This window comes from Anthonomus grandis, chromosome 17, assembly GCF_022605725.1.
Source record: "Anthonomus grandis grandis chromosome 17, icAntGran1.3, whole genome shotgun sequence".
Taxonomy (NCBI): domain Eukaryota; kingdom Metazoa; phylum Arthropoda; class Insecta; order Coleoptera; family Curculionidae; genus Anthonomus; species Anthonomus grandis.
This window is the reverse complement of record NC_065562.1, coordinates 17,815,123-17,833,404: the sequence shown is the minus strand read 5'-3', so window position 1 is coordinate 17,833,404 and position 18,282 is coordinate 17,815,123. Positions and strand designations below refer to the sequence as shown.

Sequence of the window (18,282 nt, the reverse complement as noted above, 5' to 3'; positions counted from 1 at the left end):
ATTGCCTTATAGATAAATCGCGATTCATCCAGTTACATATATATAGAGAGATTAGAATGTGGGAAATGTGTTGTAGAGGACTGTATGTAGACTTTAGTAGATTTTTAGCAGGAACTGTTTTTGTTGAGTTTTTTGTGACCGATAGAAGATTTCGTGCATGATGATTTTTGAGATATGCATGCATTTTTTTTGTTTTAATGGACAACGTCCAACGGGCTTTATTTAGATGAAGACAAAGAAAACGATGGTAATTTTCTAGGCCCAATCGGACATAGAGTGGAAGTTTGGCCTCAGTAAGTTGATCCGGAACATGCACAGGACGACCACGGCGCCCTCCCCGATTAACTTGATCACCACGTGGCTCTTTTACCTGGTGGACATATGCAAAAAGAGAGGTAGTATACGTCCGAATAGGATAGACGTAGATTTTCTAAACTTCGAAAAACTTAGAATTTGTTTTAGTCAAAACGAAAAAACGCCAAAGTTTGGTACATCTGATGGGCAGTTTTCAGAAGGGCACCCAGTTAAGTCCCAGGTTGGTACATATATATAGTAACAGCGATCAAAAGGGAAAAAGGTGTAACGTATACATATTTTTTTTTTAATTATTTGTTCCAGTCAAATTAGATGAGTGTCACATAACCTCAAAAAGTAATTAACTGTCAAAATTGTCAATGTCAACACGTTTAACCATTAAACCTGTGAGTGAAAGTGAGACGGTCAAATAGATCTAACCGAGAGCAAATAAATTAGGCCACAGGTTATGTGGCCTGCTGTCTTAATATTTAAAAATTTAGTTGCCTCATTAAATAACCTGCAAATATCAAGTTTTAAATAAATATATCCGATAACATAAAAGCTTGTATGCATAACCTCAAAAAGCCCACAATTAAATAAAAACTCGTTAATTGTCAGAACTGTCGACGCGTTTGAACATTACGAATAAAAGTGAGACGGAAATATCAAGCAAATCTGACCGATAAAAAAAAATTATAGACCACGTAACATAACCTCAAATTTCTTAATTAATATATGAAAAATTGTGAAAATTTATTAGTTGCATTGTAAAGTAATAATAACAAAGAAATTAGTGCTATATAACCTCAAACATGAGAATAATAAACACAAAATTCATCGACTAACAGAGCTGTGAACGTCACACGTTCGGCCATTAAACCTAGTGAGTGGGACCGAGACAGAACTATCAAGTAAACCGGACCGATGGTAAAAAAGTAACGACCACACGATCTCAAAATTTAGACAATTGACACTATTGGAAGTTATTTTCTGGTACTTCCAGGCAGTTGAAGCCATCAATTTCTTCAAAGGACTTGCCTGGAGGAAGTTTCAACTGCCTGGAATAGTTACTTGAGTTTCAAGTAGTTCAAACAATTTTTCCAGGCTTTTGAAGGAATTTTGAAGTATTTTTTTGATGTCTCCAGGCAATTGACACTATTGAGGGTCATTTTTTGGCACTTCCAGGCAGTTGAAGCCATCAATTTCTTCAAAGGACTTGCCTGGAGGAAGTTTCAACTGCCTGGAATGGTCACTGGAGTTTCAAGTAGTTAAAGTAATTTTTCCAGGCATTTGAAGGAAGTTTGAAGTATTTTTTGGTGTCTCCAGGCAGTTGATACTATTGAGGGTCATTTTTTGGCACTTCCAGGCAGTTAAAGCCATCAATTTCTTCCAGGGAATTGCCTGCTGGAAATTTCAACTGCCTGGAATAGTTACTTGAGTTTCAAGTAGTTAAAGCAATTTTTCCACGGATTTGAAGGAATTTTGAAGTATTTTTTGGTGTCTCCAGGCAGTTGACACTATTGAGGGTCATTTTTTGGCACTTCCAGGCAGTTGAAACCATCAATTTCTTCCAGGGAATTGCCTGCTGGAAATTTCAACTGCCTGGAATAGTTACTTGAATTTCAAGTAGTTAAAGCAATTTTTCCAGGCATTTGAAGGAATGTTGAAGTATTTTTTTGGTGTCTTCAGGCAGTTGACACTATTGAGGGTCATTTTTTGGCACTTCCAGGCAGTTGAAGGCATCAATTTCTTCCAGGGACTTACCTGGAGGAAATTTCAACTGCCTGGAATGGTCACTTGAGCCTCAAGTAGTTAAAGCAATTTTTCCAGACATTTGAAGGAATTTTGAAGTATTTTTTGGTGTCTCCAGGCAGTTGACACTACTGAGGGTCATTTTATGACACTTCCAGGCAGTTGAAGGCATCAATTTCTTCCAGGGACTTGCCTGGAGGAAATTTCAACTGCCTGGAATAGTCACTTGAGTCTCAAGTAGTTAAAGCAATTTTTCCAGGCATTTGAAGGAAGTTTGAAGTATTTTTTGGTGTCTCCAGGCAGTTGATACTATTGAGGGTCATTTTTTGGCACTTCCAGGCAGTTGAAGGCATCAGTTTCTTCCAGGGAATTGCCTGCTGGAAATTTCAACTGCCTGGAATAGTTACTTGAGTTTCAAGTAGTTAAAGCAATTTTTCCAGGCATTTGAAGGAAGTTTGAAGTATTTTTTGGTGTCTCCAGGCAGTTGATACTATTGAGGGTCATTTTTTGGCACTTCCAGGCAGTTGAAGGCATCAATTTCTTCCAGGGACTTACTTGGAGGAAATTTCAACTGCCTGGAATAGTTACTTGAGTTTCAAGTAGTTAAAGCAATTTTTCCAGGCAGTTGACACTATTGAGAGTAATTTTTTTGCACTTCCAGACAGTTGACAGTATTGAGGGTCATTTTTTGGCACTTCCAGGCAGTTGAAGGCATCAATTTCTTCCAGGGACTTACCTGGAGGAAATTTCAACTGCCTGGAATGGTCACTTGAGCCTCAAGTAGTTAAAGCAATTTTTCCAGACATTTGAAGGAATTTTGAAGTATTTTTTTGATGTCTCCAGGCAATTGACACTATTGAGAGTCATTTTTTGGCACTTCCAGGCAGTTGAAGGCATCAATTTCTTCCAGGGACTTACCTGGAGGAAATTTCAACTGCCTGGAATGGTCACTTGAGTTTCAAGTAGTTAAAGCAACTTCTCAAGGCAGTTGAGGCAATTTTCAAGTAATTGAAGTCAGGTTTTGATTCGTTTAGACAATTGACACTATTGGAAGTTATTTTCCGGTACTTCCAGGCAGTTGAAGCCATCAATTTTTTCAAAGGACTTGCCTGGAGGAAGTTTCAACTGTCTGGAATAGTTACTTGAGTTTCAAGTAGTTCAAACACAAAATTCATCGACTGACAGAGCTGTGAACGTCACACGTTCGGCCATTAAACCTATTGAGTGGGACCGAGACAGAACTATCAAGTAAACCGGACCGATGGTAAAAAAGTAACGACCACACGATCTCAAAATTCGTTAATCTTAAATAAAATACAAATTTTCAAATAAATCAAAGCTTATTAAATGTATCCAAAAAATATCTACACTAAGAAATTAACACTACATAACCTTTAAAGTCTGAAAAACAACTGAAAACTTATTCAATATCAACGTCACACTAAAGCCCTTGGGTTGGAGTGAGACAGACAATAAACCCGATTCGAGTATAGACGTCAAAATGAACCGTTTTTACAGGACGTTTTACCATACTAAAAAGGCCTTTTACGCTCTTGTAAGGACATAAATAAACAGACCGAAGCCTAATTAAACATCTATTGTGCCATTTTTCCCGTTCCTTAACGTTTTTCAATGAAAATTTCACGAAACCGTGAACTCCTTCCATGCAAACAAATCTCAGCCATGGCGGCCATTTTGTACGTCAAGACCATTGTATTCTCATTACATAGGACCTATAGATGGCGCCACATTAAAGTATGTCTTGAAGAATATGTTAGTATGTTCAAACGGTTATTACTCACCCTGTATTTGGGCTAGCGTTAAGTGCAACACCTCGTTGTGTTCAAGAAGAATGTGGCTTTAAGTCACGCTTAAAATATTTTAATAAAACAATTGAAAAAAAAGGTCTTTATTCCATTCTAAAATGTGACATTTTTTTTTTTAAATAAAATGCATCTCTCACTGATTTGACTGGACTAACCTGAAAAAAAATAACTCTTAACTGACCCAATCTTCTTAATACGAACATTTTAGATCAAAAGCGGGTGCCAAGTGGCTCTCGAAAGTAAAAAAGGGACGTCAGGTGGCCCCCAAAGAGATCCCGGGACTCGCGGCGGGTCAGATGAGCCCCTTGGGGTCTCAGCTCAGCTTTTCTGCCGCTACCACTAGGATCGAACACGTGACCGACTGGGAGATCATCGCGAAGAAATATCGCGTCCTAATGGGTCAAGTGGACGAGGTCAAGGAGGCCTCGAACGAGGACAACGACGACGACGACGAGGACGGACCTCCTCCTCCTCCCGCAGTCCCGTCCATGGTAGCCACTTCCTCTATAGGTTAAATCGAACACTCTATTATCATTGTTAATAATATTAATATATTTTTATTATTATTATTATAAGTGGTTTTGCTGTTTAAGACAAATAAGGTTCTTGGGGGTTGGTGGGGGCGAAACAAATGCCTTCGGTGACGTCACCGAAGCCGACCAATTGGTCGGTATGGTGCAGGGTGCATTTGTCCCCGAACAGGTTGATTCCCAGCACGGGTTGGCAGAATATACATTTGAATTTGCTGCCCTTTTGCCATTCGACGAAGTATTTGGTCGATCTGGAGTGGCTGCAGAACGCTGAAAGTTTATCGAGGTGAAGATGGTCTGTAATATTGACGAAACACGTGTGGTATGTTATAATGAAACAATGAGCAAGCGATTATTCTATATAGCTATAAATTCCGATACTGACAACATGCAATTACTAGTGTGAGCAAATTTTGAGGCCAAGAAAGAGAGAAAGCAATATCAAATATAATCTGGGAATTGTCTAAGGGACGTTTCAACTGCCTGGAATAGTCACTTGAGTTTCAAGTAGTTAAAGCAATTTTTCCAGGTTTTTGAAGTATTTTTTTGGTGTCTTCAGGCAGTTGACACTATTGAGGGTCATTTTTTGGCACTTCCAGGCAGTTGAAAGCATCAATTTCTTTTAGGGACTTACCTGGTGGAAATTTCAACTGCCTGGAATGGTCACTTAAGTTTCAAGTAGTTAAAGCAATTTTTCCAGGCATTTGACGAAAGTTTGAAGTATTTTTTGGTGTCTCCAGGCAGTTGACACTATTGAGGGTCATTTTTTGGCACTTCCAGGCAGTTGAAGGCATCAATTTCTTCCAGGGACTTGCCTGGAGGAAATTTCAACTGCCTGGAATAGTTACTTGAGTTTCAAGTAGTTCAAACAATTTTTCCAGGCATTTGAAGGAATTTTGAAGTATTTTTTTGGTGTCTCCAGGCAGTTGACACTATTGAGGGTCATTTTTTGGCACTTCCAGGCAGTTGAAGGCATCAATTTCTTCCAGGGAATTGCCTGCTGGAAATTTCAACTGCCTGGAATAGTCACTTGAGTTTCAAGTAGTTAAAACAATTTTTCCAGGCATTTGAAGGAATTTTGAAGTATTTTTTGGTGTCTCCAGGCAGTTGACACTATTGAGGGTCATTTTTTGGCACTTCCAGACAGTTGAAGGCATCAGTTTCTTCCAGGGACTTGCCTGGAGGAAATTTCAACTGCCTGGAATAGTCACTTGAATCTCAAGTAGTTAAAGCAATTTTTCCAGGTTTTTGAAGTATTTTTTTGTTGTCTCCAGGCAGTTGACACTATTGAGGGTCATTTTTTGGCACTTTCAGGTAGTTGAAGGCATCAGTTTCTTCCAGGGACTTGCCTGGAGGAAATTTCAACTGCCTGGAATAGTCACTTGAGTTTCAAGTAGTTAAAACAATTTTTCCAGGCATTTGAAGGAATTTTAAAGTATTTTTTGGTGTCTCCAGGCAGTTGACACTATTGAGGGTCATTTTTTGGCACTTCCAGGCAGTTGAAGGCATCAATTTCTTCCAGGGAATTGCCTGCTGGAAATTTCAACTGCCTGGAATAGTCACTTGAGTTTCAAGTAGTTAAAACAATTTTTCCAGGCATTTGAAGGAATTTTGAAGTATTTTTTGGTGTCTCCAGGCAGTTGACACTATTGAGGGTCATTTTTTGGCACTTCCAGACAGTTGAAGGCATCAGTTTCTTCCAGGGACTTGCCTGGAGGAAATTTCAACTGCCTGGAATAGTCACTTGAATCTCAAGTAGTTAAAGCAATTTTTCCAGGTTTTTGAAGTATTTTTTTGTTGTCTCCAGGCAGTTGACACTATTGAGGGTCATTTTTTGGCACTTTCAGGTAGTTGAAGGCATCAGTTTCTTCCAGGGACTTGCCTGGAGGAAATTTCAACTGCCTGGAATAGTCACTTGAGTTTCAAGTAGTTAAAACAATTTTTCCAGGCATTTGAAGGAATTTTAAAGTATTTTTTGGTGTCTCCAGGCAGTTGGCACTATTGAGGGTCATTTTTTGGCACTTCCAGACAGTTGAAGGCATCAATTTCTTCCAGGGACTTACCTGGAGGAAATTTCAACTATCTGGAATAGTCACTTGAGTTTCAAGTAGTTAAAGCAATTTTTCCAGGCATTTGAAGTATTTTTTTGTTGTCTCCAGGCAGTTGACACTATTGAGGGTCATTTTTTGGCACTTCCAGGCAGTTGAAAGCATTAATTTCTCCCAGGGTCTTACCTGGAGGAAATTTCAACTATCTGGAATAGTCACTTGAGTTTCAAGTAGTTAAAGCAATTTTTCCAGGCATTTGAAGGAATTTTGAAGTATTTTTTGGTGTCTCCAGGCAGTTGACACTATTAAGGGTCATTTTTTGGCACTTCCAGGCAGTTGAAGGCATCAGTTTCTTCCAGGGACTTGCCTGGAGGAAATTTCAACTGCCTGGAATGGTCACTTGAGTTTCAAGTAGTTAAAGCAATTTTTCCAGGTTTTTGAAGTATTTTTTTGTTGTCTCCAGGCAGTTGACACTATTGAGGGTCATTTTTTAGCACTTCCAGGCAGTTGAAGGCATCAGTTTCTTCCAGGGACTTGCCTGGAGGAAGTTTCAACTGCCTGGAATGGTCACTTGAATTTCAAGTAGTTAAAGCAATTTTTCCAGGTTTTTGAAGTATTTTTTTGGTGTCTCCAGGCAGTTGACGCTATTGAGGGTAATTTTTTGGCACTTCCAGGCAGTTGAAGGCATCAGTTTCTTCCAGGGACTTACTTGGAAAAAATTTCAACTGCCTGGAATGGTCACTTAAATTTCAAGTAGTTAAAGCAATTTTTCCAGGTTTTTGAAGTATTTTTTTGGTGTCTCCAGGCAGTTGACACTATTGAGGGTCATTTTTTGGCACTTCCAGGCAGTTGAAGGCATCAATTTCTTCCAGGGACTTACTTGGAGGAAATTTCAACTGCCTGGAATAGTCACTTGAGTTTCAAGTAGCTAAAGCAACTTTTCCAGACATTAATCCCAAGTGCTTAAAACATAAAACCCAGAACTTTTTGATTGTCTCTCAGCCTTAATATATCTGTCTCTCTTGGCTCCACGTTTGTCGCGATGTCGAACGTCGATGAACAATTTTTTAAGGTTATGTAAATCAATGACGTATGTCGGAGACATCCTTACATTTTTCAAAAATGTCTCCCAACGACGTAGGACCAATGATGATGAATTCATCCAGACAACCGGGCTGCACCCTTTGGCCCCCGTTAACGTACACGTCCAGAGTTCCCAGGGGATTTTCGTATTCATAAAACCCTTTTAAATTTATCAAAAAAATCCCTCAAAATTATTTTTATTTTTTAACACACTACCTGCATCAGTATGAATAATATCGACCACCTCAGCGTCCAACTTGTCAAGCCTTTCGGTCGAATTTATGCCCGGCAACCTAAAGTACGGCCCCGCCGGATCTAATCCAGAAATCCTCTGGACCTTCTGGTCGAATCGTTCCAGGAGCTTCTTCCCGGTGAAACCCGCCACGTGGGCCCCCAATGAGTGCCCTATCAAGTGCACATCCTGGCCGGACAACTTGCTTTCCATAATAAAATTAGCAACCTCATAACCTTAAATAAAAGGACATTTTTAGCAGCAAAATGTTTTGCCCTAAGTTTAATATAAAGTTAGTACCGACAATTTTGGTATTTTTAGCAGAGGTAGCATACGCTGTCCTGGCGGGTTTCTCCCAATCAACGATGAAAACGTTACAGTCTTCATTGGCGAGGAATTGTTCTGCTATAGCCTCGCACCAGGACCTAAAACAACCATCGATTGTACAATCTGGACTTATGGATAGTTGTAGAAAAGTACCTTCGATGGTTCTCCAACCATCCGTGCACGATAAATTTGCTCTTAAGGGTGTTATCGATTGGGGTGTCCGGGGTGACGAGGCGTGCCTCAGGGGTGTCCCCTCGGGTGGTTAGGTAAAACTGCACATCCGAAGGGTGGGCCTCGTAAGGGTGCAAAACTGACACGTCTTGCCCTAGTTTAATAAGGGCGGGAGCTGAGAGGTCTTTCAAGTCTTCCGAGTGGGCTAGTGAGGAAAGTGAGTGTAGTAAATGAGTGAGGGTGTAAGTTTTACTTACTTACTATAATACGTTATCTGTAAAATCAATAAAACTGTTTTATACATGTTTCTTTTCACTTTATGTTGCCCAAGGGAACTTTGCAATTTAACTGGTTTGTCATTTTTAACGTGCAACTGATTCGGGTCATTACGATAATGCGTTACCAATTTATTAATAAAACAATATTAGGATAATTTGTGCAAATTGGGACACGAGAACCCGTATACCGGTCGGGCGAGTTTCTTTCTTGCGTGCCCCAGGCAAGAGGGAGCGACAATCGGTTGCAGTGATTTCTTCTGGATTGTTTGGATAGTCTTGGACCTTTGAAGTCATTTACTGTTTATTCCAGGCATTTGAGGTAATATTTAATTTTATTTCAAGCAATTCTTAATATGTAGGTCCTCTTTTCTGGTTTGTTGGGACATCCATCACAGTTTCCTTGTGTCCTTGAATAGTTTTCTACATATTCCTGGTATTTTGATTATTATTTTCCTTTATTCCAGGAAGTTCTTTAGGCTAGTTTTAGTTTTATTCCAGGTGCCTCAAGCAATTCTCAATCGTATTCCAGGAATTTGAGGCATTTAAAGTGCTCCCAAGGATTTCCTTATATTTTTAAAGTCGTTCTTTACATATTCCAGAAATTTTAAGTAAACTGTAGTTGTTTCCAGGGATTTCAAGCTATATCTGAGGTTTTCTGAGTTTTTGGTAAATTTTTTCTTTATTCCAGGCAGTTGGGGTAATTTTACTTATTTTTCCCACTCTCAGGCTTCTCAGGACCAAAAATCCTGGACGATCGTAATGAAATTAGGGTTCTCGTATGTAGAGGTATCAACTGCGTAAGAAAACCATAATTTCCAGAAGATCCAGGACGTAAGGGGGAAGTGAGGAGCGGTAGAGACCCTGAAAGGTCCATAAATTCAACCATTTTCCCACTCTCAGGCTTCTCAGGCACAAGAATCCTGGACGATCGTAATGAAATTATGCTTCTCGTATGTAGAGGAATTAACTACATAAGAAAAACATAATTTCCAGAAGATCCAGGGTGCAAGGGGGAAGTGAGAAGGGGTAGAGACCCTGAAAGGTCCATAAATTCGACCATTTTCCCACTCTCAGGCTTCTCAGGCCCAAAAATCCTGGACGATCGTAATGAAATTGAGCTTCTCGTATGTAGTGGCATTAACTACGTAAGAAAACTATAGTTTCCAGAAGATCCAGGGTGTAAGGAGGAAGTGAGAAGCGGTAGAGACCCTGAGTGGTCCATAAATTCAACCATTGTCCCACTCTCAAGCCTTTCAGGCCCAAGAATCCTGGACGATCGTAATGAAATTATGCTTCTCGTATGTAGTGGGATTAACTACGTAAGAAAACCATAGTTTCCAGAAGATCCAGGACGTAAGGGGGAACTGAGAAGCGGTAGAGACCCTGAAAGGTCCATAAATTCGACCATTTTCCCACTCTCAAGCTTCTCAGGACCAAAAATCCTGGACGATCGTAATGAAATTATGCTTCTCGTATGTAGAGGAATTAACTACATAAGAAAAACATAATTTCCAGAAGATCCAGGGTGTAAGGAGGAAGTGAGGAGCGGTAGAGACCCTGAAAGGTCCATAAATTCAACCATTTTCCCACTCTCAAGTTTCTCAGGACCAAAAAACCTGGACGATCGTAACGAAATTGTGCTTCTCGTATGTAGTGGGATTAACTACATAAGAAAAACATAATTTCCAGAAGATCCAGGACGTAAGGGGGAAGTGAGAAGCGGTAGAGACCTTGAAAGGTCCATAAATTCGACCATTTTCCCACTCTCAAGCCTTTCACGCCTAAAAATCCTGGACGATCGTAATGAAATCATGCTTCTCGTATGTAGTGGGATTAACTACGTAAGAAAACTATAGTTTCCAGAAGATCCAGGGTGTAAGAAGGAAGTGAGAAGCGGTAGAGACCCTGAGAGGTCCATAAATTCAACCATTTTCCCACTCTCAGGCTTCTCAGGCCCAAAAATCCTGGACGATCGTAATGAAATTATGCTTCTCGTATGTAGAGAAATTAACTACATAAGAAAAACATAATTTCCAGAAGATCCAGGGTGTAAGGAGGAAGTGAGAACGGTAGAGACCCTGAGAGGTCCATAAATTCAACCATTTTCCCACTCTCAGGCTTCTCAGGCCCAAAAATCCTGGACGATCGTAATGAAATTATGCTTCTCATATGTAGAGGAATTAACTACATAAGAAAAACATAATTTCCAGAAGATCCAGGGTGTAAAGAGGAAGTGAGAAGCGGTAGAGACCCTGAGAGGTCCATAAATTCAACCATTTTCCCACTCTCAGGCTTCTCAGGCACAAGAATCCTGGACGATCGTAATGAAATTGTGCTTCTCGTATGTAGTGGGATTAACTACGTAAGAAAACTATAGTTTCCAGAAGATCCAGGGTGTAAGGAGGAAGTGAGAAGCGGTAGAGACCCTGAAAGGTCCATAAATTCGACCATTTTCCCACTCTCAGGCTTCTCAGGCCCAAAAATCCTGGACGATCGTAATGAAATTATGCTTCTCGTATGTAAAGGAATTAACTACATAAGAAAAACATAATTTCCAGAAGATCCAGGGTGTAAGGAGGAAGTGAGGAGCGGTAGAGACCCTGAAAGGTCCATAAATTCGACCATTTTCCCACTCTCAGGCTTCTCAGGCCCAAAAAACCTGGACGATCGTAATGAAATTGTGCTTTACTTATGTAGTGGGATCATCTACGTAAGAAAACCATAATTTCCAGAAGATCCAAGAGGATTTGTCCAGGAATTTCAACGAATTCTCAATGTGATTCCGGTAGTTCAACTGGTCTACTACCGCATCTCTATATGGTGCCTTGTTATTGCGCAGTTGATAACACTAAATTCAGATTCAGATATTTTCAAGGGATATTTCAATACACAACCCCTAAACCAAATTATCGTATATTGCTCCCCCAAAAACATTATTGTACAGACGTTCATTTTCAACTTTCTGCTCCAACAGTTGATTGAAAAGTTCGTCAGGTTCAACTACATCAACTTCAAAGTCCGGCTGCTGGTACTCTTGGTCGGTTCCAATGGAATTATCCAGAGTATCTTCAACCGGTTTCTGGCCCTTCAACCAGGCACCAGTGGTGAAGTTGTACGGCCCAATAGCAAACGGTGGTGAAGATCCAGTGATCACCTATATATATAAAAAAAAAACTCCTTAAATTGTGCACGTCCTACAGGCTTTCTCTGTACTTAATGAGAGGAAAACTGAATAAAATGTTACATGGTACTTACCATATATGTACCTACTATCCCATGCCTCAATTTTTCGCCTGCCAAGACGTACAGTTCATTAGAAACACTCGGGGGGCACCTGCCCCCCAAATAGTCAAAGTAGCTGGGGCACTTCCATCCCCAAAATCCCGCGTCCGAGTTAATCGATTCCGCGTAGTACAGCGGAGCCCTATGGTGGTTACAAGAGAAAAACTCTGCAAAACAAAGGAACCAAAAAAAACTCCCCTTGGTGATCGCTTAATGGTTTCAGTACCTGGTCCCCAGCACCCGGGTTGTACTGACCCCCCATTAAAATAAAAATCCACGTGGCCACTCTCCTCGGCTTTTCCTTGCATCAGGGCATTGGTGTGGTAAACGTCCACAAACGTGGCATCGCTTTTATCCAGCTTTTCGTCCAGGTTTCCCGTTATGAAGCCTGGAAGGGCCGGGTCCAGCCCCGTGATTCTCGGAAGCTTATAAGGCCGAAGCGCTATCGAGAGATAGTTGGTTATATGGGCACCTGGAAAGGGAAGTTTTACCCGGATCTTAAAGGGGAAAAGTTTTTTACCTAAACTGAACCCGATTACGTGGATGTTCTCGGCACCCATGTCCCGAATTCTATCGATTAATTGGGCTACGCAAGTGCCAACGTGTCGGGAGTTCCACACTGCCGCCGGGTAACAAGGGGATTTGTTCAAAGGGCTCCAGTCCACCGCGAAAATGTTGTAGTCGTTTGTTTTAAGGTATTCTGGAACGAAAAGGGGTTGTAGCAGGATTTTCCAGGTGTAGAACATCATTATCACATACCTTGCCTTAATTCAGTAAGGGCACTTAGGAACATATTCGAATTATAACCGTGTATGATCACCTTGGTGGGTTTGCGGGGATCGAAAGAGGTTTTTTGTAGATTCGTCCCCCGCAGGTTGGTCGAGGTGTAAACCTGCTCGGGACTCTCTGGATGAGCGGTGGAATACATGAAAAACGTCACCTCCGGATCTGGACATTCTCTGGAACATTCCATAAAACATATGGCGCATGTGTAACTAACTACTACTGTCAATATTAGCGTGTCCTTTCATGCTTGAATTCTGTTTTACCGACTAAATTGACAAGTCAAAGTCAAGGCTTACTTACGAATACAAGACGATCCTGCAAGGTCCGATGTTGATCGTCCGTCGCAGTCTGTTTTGCATTTGGTGCTGGTACAGTAATTCTTCCGTCTCATTTTGGGTACTTGTCACTACAAACGCGTTATGTATTAAGTAATTTACATGTTATGCTCTATTTTTTTTAATAAATAATTAAACGCCCAATTAACGTCGCTTGTTGCGACATTTCTGTAGCTTGAATTATGATTAATTTCGTGCTAAATCCATGTAATTAGATTAACGGGTTGCTAAATCGATTATATATAATATATACCGGAAGCAGTATTATTATTATTGAGTTCGTTAGCGTATTATTTATTAAATTAATTAAGTCTTTTTTCAAAAATGGTGCCATTTTTTGACAATCCGAACTGTCAGAATTGGTTTGATTGTAGCGCTCCAAAGGTGGCGCTCATCTGTCATTGTGACGTCAAAACATGCCCACTTCGTTCAAAATTAATGTTTATGAGTAAAAATTAATTAATATGTAAATAGTTAAATTTGTCCAGTTTGCCCTGGATTCCGCCATCTTTATTTTATGGACATTAATGTGTAACGTACGTCAAGACTTGCTGTAATTTCGGTTGATAGTGGCGCCACCAACTTTTTATTGTCTATTTTGGCGGTTAATTTGAATTTATTTCGCCTAAGATTTTATACTCCGGGAAAAATATTCATTAAATTAATAAAGTTTTTTTAAAATTGGCGCCTTTTTTTGACATTTCGAACTGATACTTTTACGTCAAAAATAGTTCAACTGTTGATCAGGAAATTGATTTGATTAACGTTCAACTGCCTGGAATCAGTAAAATGTCATTTGTCACTATCTCGTCCAGGCACTTAGACAGAGAGAGAGAGAGAGAGAGAGAGAATGAGCTAAACGACGTCCTTTGGGTCTTCTGAGAAATTCAAGAAAGGTGATTCTATCAAATTCCCAAGATTTCTAAGATACTTCTTTTATCTCTTTCAAGCACATGAAACCTGAAAGGACTACCTGTAATTGACAAGTTATTTCTATCCCTTCCAGGCGATTTAATAAGAAAGAGACGTCAATCCACAAAAATGCCACGCCTACTTGGTACAAAATAACTAATATGTCCAGTGACATACTCAACCCTGAATTCCGCCATTTTTATTTTCTTGACGGAGTCTGTGAACGGTGGCGTCACCAACTTTTTTAATTGCCATTTTGGCGGTTATTTCGAATTTATTTTTCCCTTTTATTGGGATTACGATGCTCTGAGAAGAGTATTACTTATTAAATTATTTAAGCTTATTTATTCAAAATTGGCGCCAAGACTGTCATTTTGACGTAAAAAAATGCCATGCCTACTATGTAAAAAATAACAAATTTGTCCAATGCCCGAATTCCGCCATTCTTATTTTGTGACATTTATGTTTGACACACGTCAAACTCGCTGACATATCGCAGTCGAAGGACGGTGGCGCCACCTACTTTTTTAATTTCCATTTAGGCTAGTTTGAATTTATTTGTTCCTGTTATTGGGATTGTGATGCTCCAGAAAGAATAATATTTATTAAATTGATAAAGTTAATTTTTTCAAAAAAGGCGCCATTTCCGGGACTGTCATTTTGACGCAAAACATGCGACGCCTACTTTGTACAAAATAAATAATATATTCAGTGACATTCAGAACCCTAAACTCCGCCATTTTAATTTTTTTGACATTTATATTTGACACACGTCAAACTCGTTGAAGTGTCGGAATGAGTTGACCAACTTTTTCAATTTCATTTTGGCGCTTAATTTGAATTTATTTCTCCCTTATATAGAGATTACGATGATCCAGGAAGAATATAATTTATTAAATTAATTAAGTTTATTTTTTTTAAATTGGCCCTATTTTTTGACAGTCGCAATTGTCATTTATAACGAAAAAATGCCACGCCTACTTTATACAAAATATGTAATATATCCCATGACGTATACAACGCTGAATTCCGCCATTTTTATTTATTTTTGACACACGTCAAACTTGCTGACATGTCGCAGTCGGTTGCGTCCCTATCAAGATGGCGTCCATCTGTCATTTTAACGTGAAAAAAAATCTATGCCTACTTTGTACACAATAAGTATTTTATATACAGTGTCGGTTGAAGGGGGCGCCACTAACTATTCTCCCTTATGGCGGTCAATTTGAATTTACTTCTGCCCGCTATTGGGGTTACAACAGCCAGAGGAAGATCATTAGAGGTCAATTTTATGAATAAAATCACAAAGTGTTTAAAAACAGTGAAAAAAAAAATTTACTTACATTGTAATAGGAGGGTCACCAAAACGAAGATCACCAACGGAACCATTTTACGTCCGTCAAAAGGCACATTATAACTAAAATTCGCTTTTCCCAAAATCGCTTAGAGAAAGCGCGTTATATTTTTCACCTGAATTCGTCCATCAACTATTGTAGCAAAACGTCATAATACGAAGAAAAAAAAAATTAAAATTTGATTACAGAAGTGAGTCAAATCACGCACCGCCGCGGCACGTTTCCCATTTAATATTCACCTTCGGTGCTTTAAAACTGGGTCTTCAAAGTCCACTTCTTCCTTATCCCTTCTGTCTTTGTTCAACACGTAAAGTTTTCCTTTTATAGCTTGTGTCTAGTAAATAATTGCAACTTGTTTGGTTTAATTAAACCGTAAGACGACAGCAATGATTTAGTGCACTTGGGCATTGAACGGTTTCATAAAAAATCATTTTGTATTACAGAGAGAGACCTCTCTCTCTTATAATGCAATTATTTAAGAATTTAAAGAGGTCATGTAATATGTGAATTATTATATAATTTGTTATATTATGCCTTTCATTACAACCGTCAGTGGTAGGTACTTTGCCTGAATGTTGCAATAGTATTGAATGTTTTGATTTTTCGTGGTCTCTACCGCGTTCCAGTTAGTCATTAGGGCCTGAATATTTGAGAAATCGCGTTTTTCTTACGTAGTTTATTCCACTATATATGAAAAGCATATTTTCATTACGATCGTCCAAGATTCTTGGGCTTGAGAAGCCTGAGAGTGGGAAAATAGTTGAATTTATGGACCTTTCAGGGTCTCTACCACTTCCCACTTCCCCCTTACGTCCTGGATCTCCTGGAAATTGTGGTTTTCTTATATAGTTAATCCCACTACATACGAGGGGCATAATTTAATTACGATCGTCCAGGATTCTTGGACCTGAGAAGCCTGAGAGTAAGAAAATGGTTGAATTTATGGACCTTTTAGGGTCTCTACCGCTTCTCACTTCCCCCTTACGTCCTGGATCTTCTGGAAATTGTGGCTTTCTTACATAGTTAATCCCACTACATACGAGAAGCATAATTTAATTACGATCGTCCAGGATTCTTGGGCTTGAGAAGCCTGAGAGTGGGAAAATAGTTGAATTTATGGACCTTTCAGGGTCTCTACCGCTTCTCACTTCCCCCTTACGTCCTGGATCTTCTGGAAATTATGGTTTTCTTACATAGTTAATCCCACTACATACGAGGGGCATAATTTAATTACGATCGTCCAGGGTTCTTGGACCTGAGAAGCCTGAGAGTAGGAAAATGGTTGAATTTATGGACCTTTCAGGGTCTCTACCACTTCTCACTTCCCCCTTACGTCCTGGATCTTCTGGAAATTGTGGTTTTCTTACGTAGTTAATCCCACTACATACGAGAAGCATAATTTAATTACGATCGTCCAAGAATTTTGGGCCTGAGAAGCCTGAGAGTAGGAAAATGGTTGAATTTATGGACCTTTCAGAGTCTCTACCGCTTCTCACTTCTTTCTTACGCCCTGGATCTTCTGGAAATTATGGTTTTCTTACATAGTTAATCCCACTACATACGAGAAGCATAATTTAATTACGATCGTCCAGGATTCTTGGGCTTGAGAAGCCTGAGAGTGGGAAAATAGTTGAATTTATGAACCTTTCAGGGTCTCTACCGCTTCTCACTTCTTCCTTACGTCCTGGATCTTCTGGAAATTATGGTTTTCTTACATAGTTAATCCCACTACATACGAGAAGCATAATTTAATTACGATCGTCCAGGATTCTTGGACTTGAGAAGCCTGAGAGTGGGAAAATGGTTGAATTTATGGACCTTTCAGGGTCTCTACCGCTTCTCACTTCCCCCTTACGTCCTGGATCTTCTAGAAATTATGGTTTTCTTATATTGTTAATCCCACTACATACGAGAAGCATAATTTAATTACGATCGTCCAGGATTCTTGGACTTGAGAAGCCTGAGAGTAGGAAAATGGTTGAATTTATGGATCTTTCAGGGTCTCTACCGCTTCTCACTTCCCCCTTACGTCCTGGATTTTCTGGAAATTGTGATTTTCTTACATAGTTAATCCCACTATATACGAGGGGCATAATTTAATTACGATCGTCCAGGATTCTTGGGCCTGAGAAGCCTGAGAGTGGGAAAATGGTTGAATTTATGGACCTTTCAGGGTCTCTACCACTTCTCACTTCCCCCTTACGTCCTGGATCTTCTGGAAATTGTGGTTTTCTTACGTAGTTAATCCCACTACATACGAGAAGCATAATTTAATTACGATCGTCCAAGAATTTTGGGCCTGAGAAGCCTGACAGTAGGAAAATGGTTGAATTTATGGACTTTCCAGGGTCTCTACCGCTTCTCACTTCCCCCTTACGTCCTGGATCTTCTGGAAATTATGGTTTTCTTACGTAGTTAATCCCACTACATACGAGAAGCATAATTTAATTACGATCGTCCAGGATTTTTGGGCTTGAGAAGCCTGAGAGTGAGAAAATGGTTGAATTTATGAACCTTTCAGGGTCTCTACCGCTTCTCACTTTCCCCTTACGTCCCGGATCTTCTGGAAATTGTGGTTTTCTTACGTAGTTAATCCCACTACATACGAGAAGCATAATTTAATTATGATCGTCCAGGATTCTTGGGCCTGAGAAGCCTGAGAGTAAGAAAATGATGGAATTTATGGACCTTTCAGGGTCTCTACCGCTTCTCACTTCCCCCTTACGTCCTGGATCTTCTGGAAATTATGGTTTTCTTATGTAGTTAATCCCACTACATACGAGAAGCATAATTTCATTACGATCGTTAATGATTCTTGAACGTGAGAAGCCTGAAAGTGAGAAAAATATCGACTCACATAGACATAAGAATACGTGATTTTCACGCATTATTACGCAGAACTATGGTGTCCCTGAATAAAACAATAATTAAAATTTAATTTACGCAAAAATTATACGTAACTAAGCGGCCCAAGGAGGAAAATATATGGCGCTACTTATTCTGAATATTTATCTAATTTTGCATAAAACGCGTTGCCGACAAAGAAATTTACATTAGACAGCTAGGTT

The 18,282-nt window shown here is 39.7% G+C and overlaps 3 protein-coding genes across 11 annotated transcripts in view; 1 reads left to right on the top strand and 2 right to left on the bottom strand.

Moving 5' to 3' along the window:
• LOC126746317 (serine/threonine-protein phosphatase 6 regulatory ankyrin repeat subunit A) overlaps positions 1 to 4,444 on the top strand; it is a 44,909-nt gene extending 40,465 nt beyond the window's left edge. For 5 of the 9 annotated variants that reach the window (XM_050454501.1, XM_050454498.1, XM_050454499.1 and 2 more), the window contains 3 exons: positions 260 to 395; positions 451 to 535; positions 4,084 to 4,444. In XM_050454501.1, coding sequence (XP_050310458.1) covers positions 260 to 395; positions 451 to 535; positions 4,084 to 4,390 — 528 coding nt within the window. In that variant the 3' untranslated portion in view covers positions 4,391 to 4,444. Of the gene's footprint in view, positions 1 to 259; positions 396 to 450; positions 536 to 4,083 lie in introns of those variants that run through there. The other 4 variants (XM_050454502.1, XM_050454497.1, XR_007663861.1 and 1 more) reach the window with 3 other exon arrangements.
• A 19-nt stretch (positions 4,445 to 4,463) lies between these two features.
• LOC126746598 (pancreatic triacylglycerol lipase-like) lies at positions 4,464 to 8,732 on the bottom strand. The gene is made up of 6 exons (XM_050454909.1): positions 8,528 to 8,732; positions 8,249 to 8,471; positions 8,069 to 8,193; positions 7,753 to 8,004; positions 7,565 to 7,696; positions 4,464 to 4,702 (listed from the first exon to the last, which is right to left on the bottom strand). Exons 1-6 carry the CDS (start codon positions 8,568 to 8,570, stop codon positions 4,464 to 4,466), a joined length of 1,014 nt encoding a protein of 337 aa, XP_050310866.1. The 5' UTR covers positions 8,571 to 8,732.
• Positions 8,733 to 11,436: 2,704 nt separating this feature from the next.
• On the bottom strand, positions 11,437 to 15,565 carry LOC126746319 (lipase member H-like). Its single transcript, XM_050454503.1, has 7 exons — positions 15,203 to 15,565; positions 12,913 to 13,018; positions 12,586 to 12,785; positions 12,347 to 12,526; positions 12,053 to 12,298; positions 11,800 to 11,993; positions 11,437 to 11,698 (listed from the first exon to the last, which is right to left on the bottom strand). Exons 1-7 carry the CDS (start codon positions 15,246 to 15,248, stop codon positions 11,441 to 11,443), a joined length of 1,230 nt encoding a protein of 409 aa, XP_050310460.1. The 5' UTR covers positions 15,249 to 15,565; the 3' UTR covers positions 11,437 to 11,440.
• Positions 15,566 to 18,282: the final 2,717 nt, after the last annotated feature.

What these genes read in the sequence shown, in the direction of transcription:
- LOC126746598 (XM_050454909.1), bottom strand. Translation starts at nt 8,570, where the DNA reads ATGTATAAAACAGTTTTATTGATTTTACAGATAACGTATTATA. An exon ending in TGGTTGGAGAACCATCGAAG is followed by an intron (nt 8,194 to 8,248) that starts GTACTTTTCTAC and finishes TGGTTGTTTTAG; the next exon opens with GTCCTGGTGCGAGGCTATAG. An exon ending in TAAAAATACCAAAATTGTCG is followed by an intron (nt 8,005 to 8,068) that starts GTACTAACTTTA and finishes CTTTTATTTAAG; the next exon opens with GTTATGAGGTTGCTAATTTT.
- LOC126746319 (XM_050454503.1), bottom strand. Translation starts at nt 15,248, where the DNA reads ATGGTTCCGTTGGTGATCTTCGTTTTGGTGACCCTCCTATTACAAT. An exon ending in GGTGACCCTCCTATTACAAT is followed by an intron (nt 13,019 to 15,202) that starts GTAAGTAAATTT and finishes ACGCGTTTGTAG; the next exon opens with TGACAAGTACCCAAAATGAG. An exon ending in ACCCGGGTGCTGGGGACCAG is followed by an intron (nt 11,994 to 12,052) that starts GTACTGAAACCA and finishes TTTGTTTTGCAG; the next exon opens with AGTTTTTCTCTTGTAACCAC.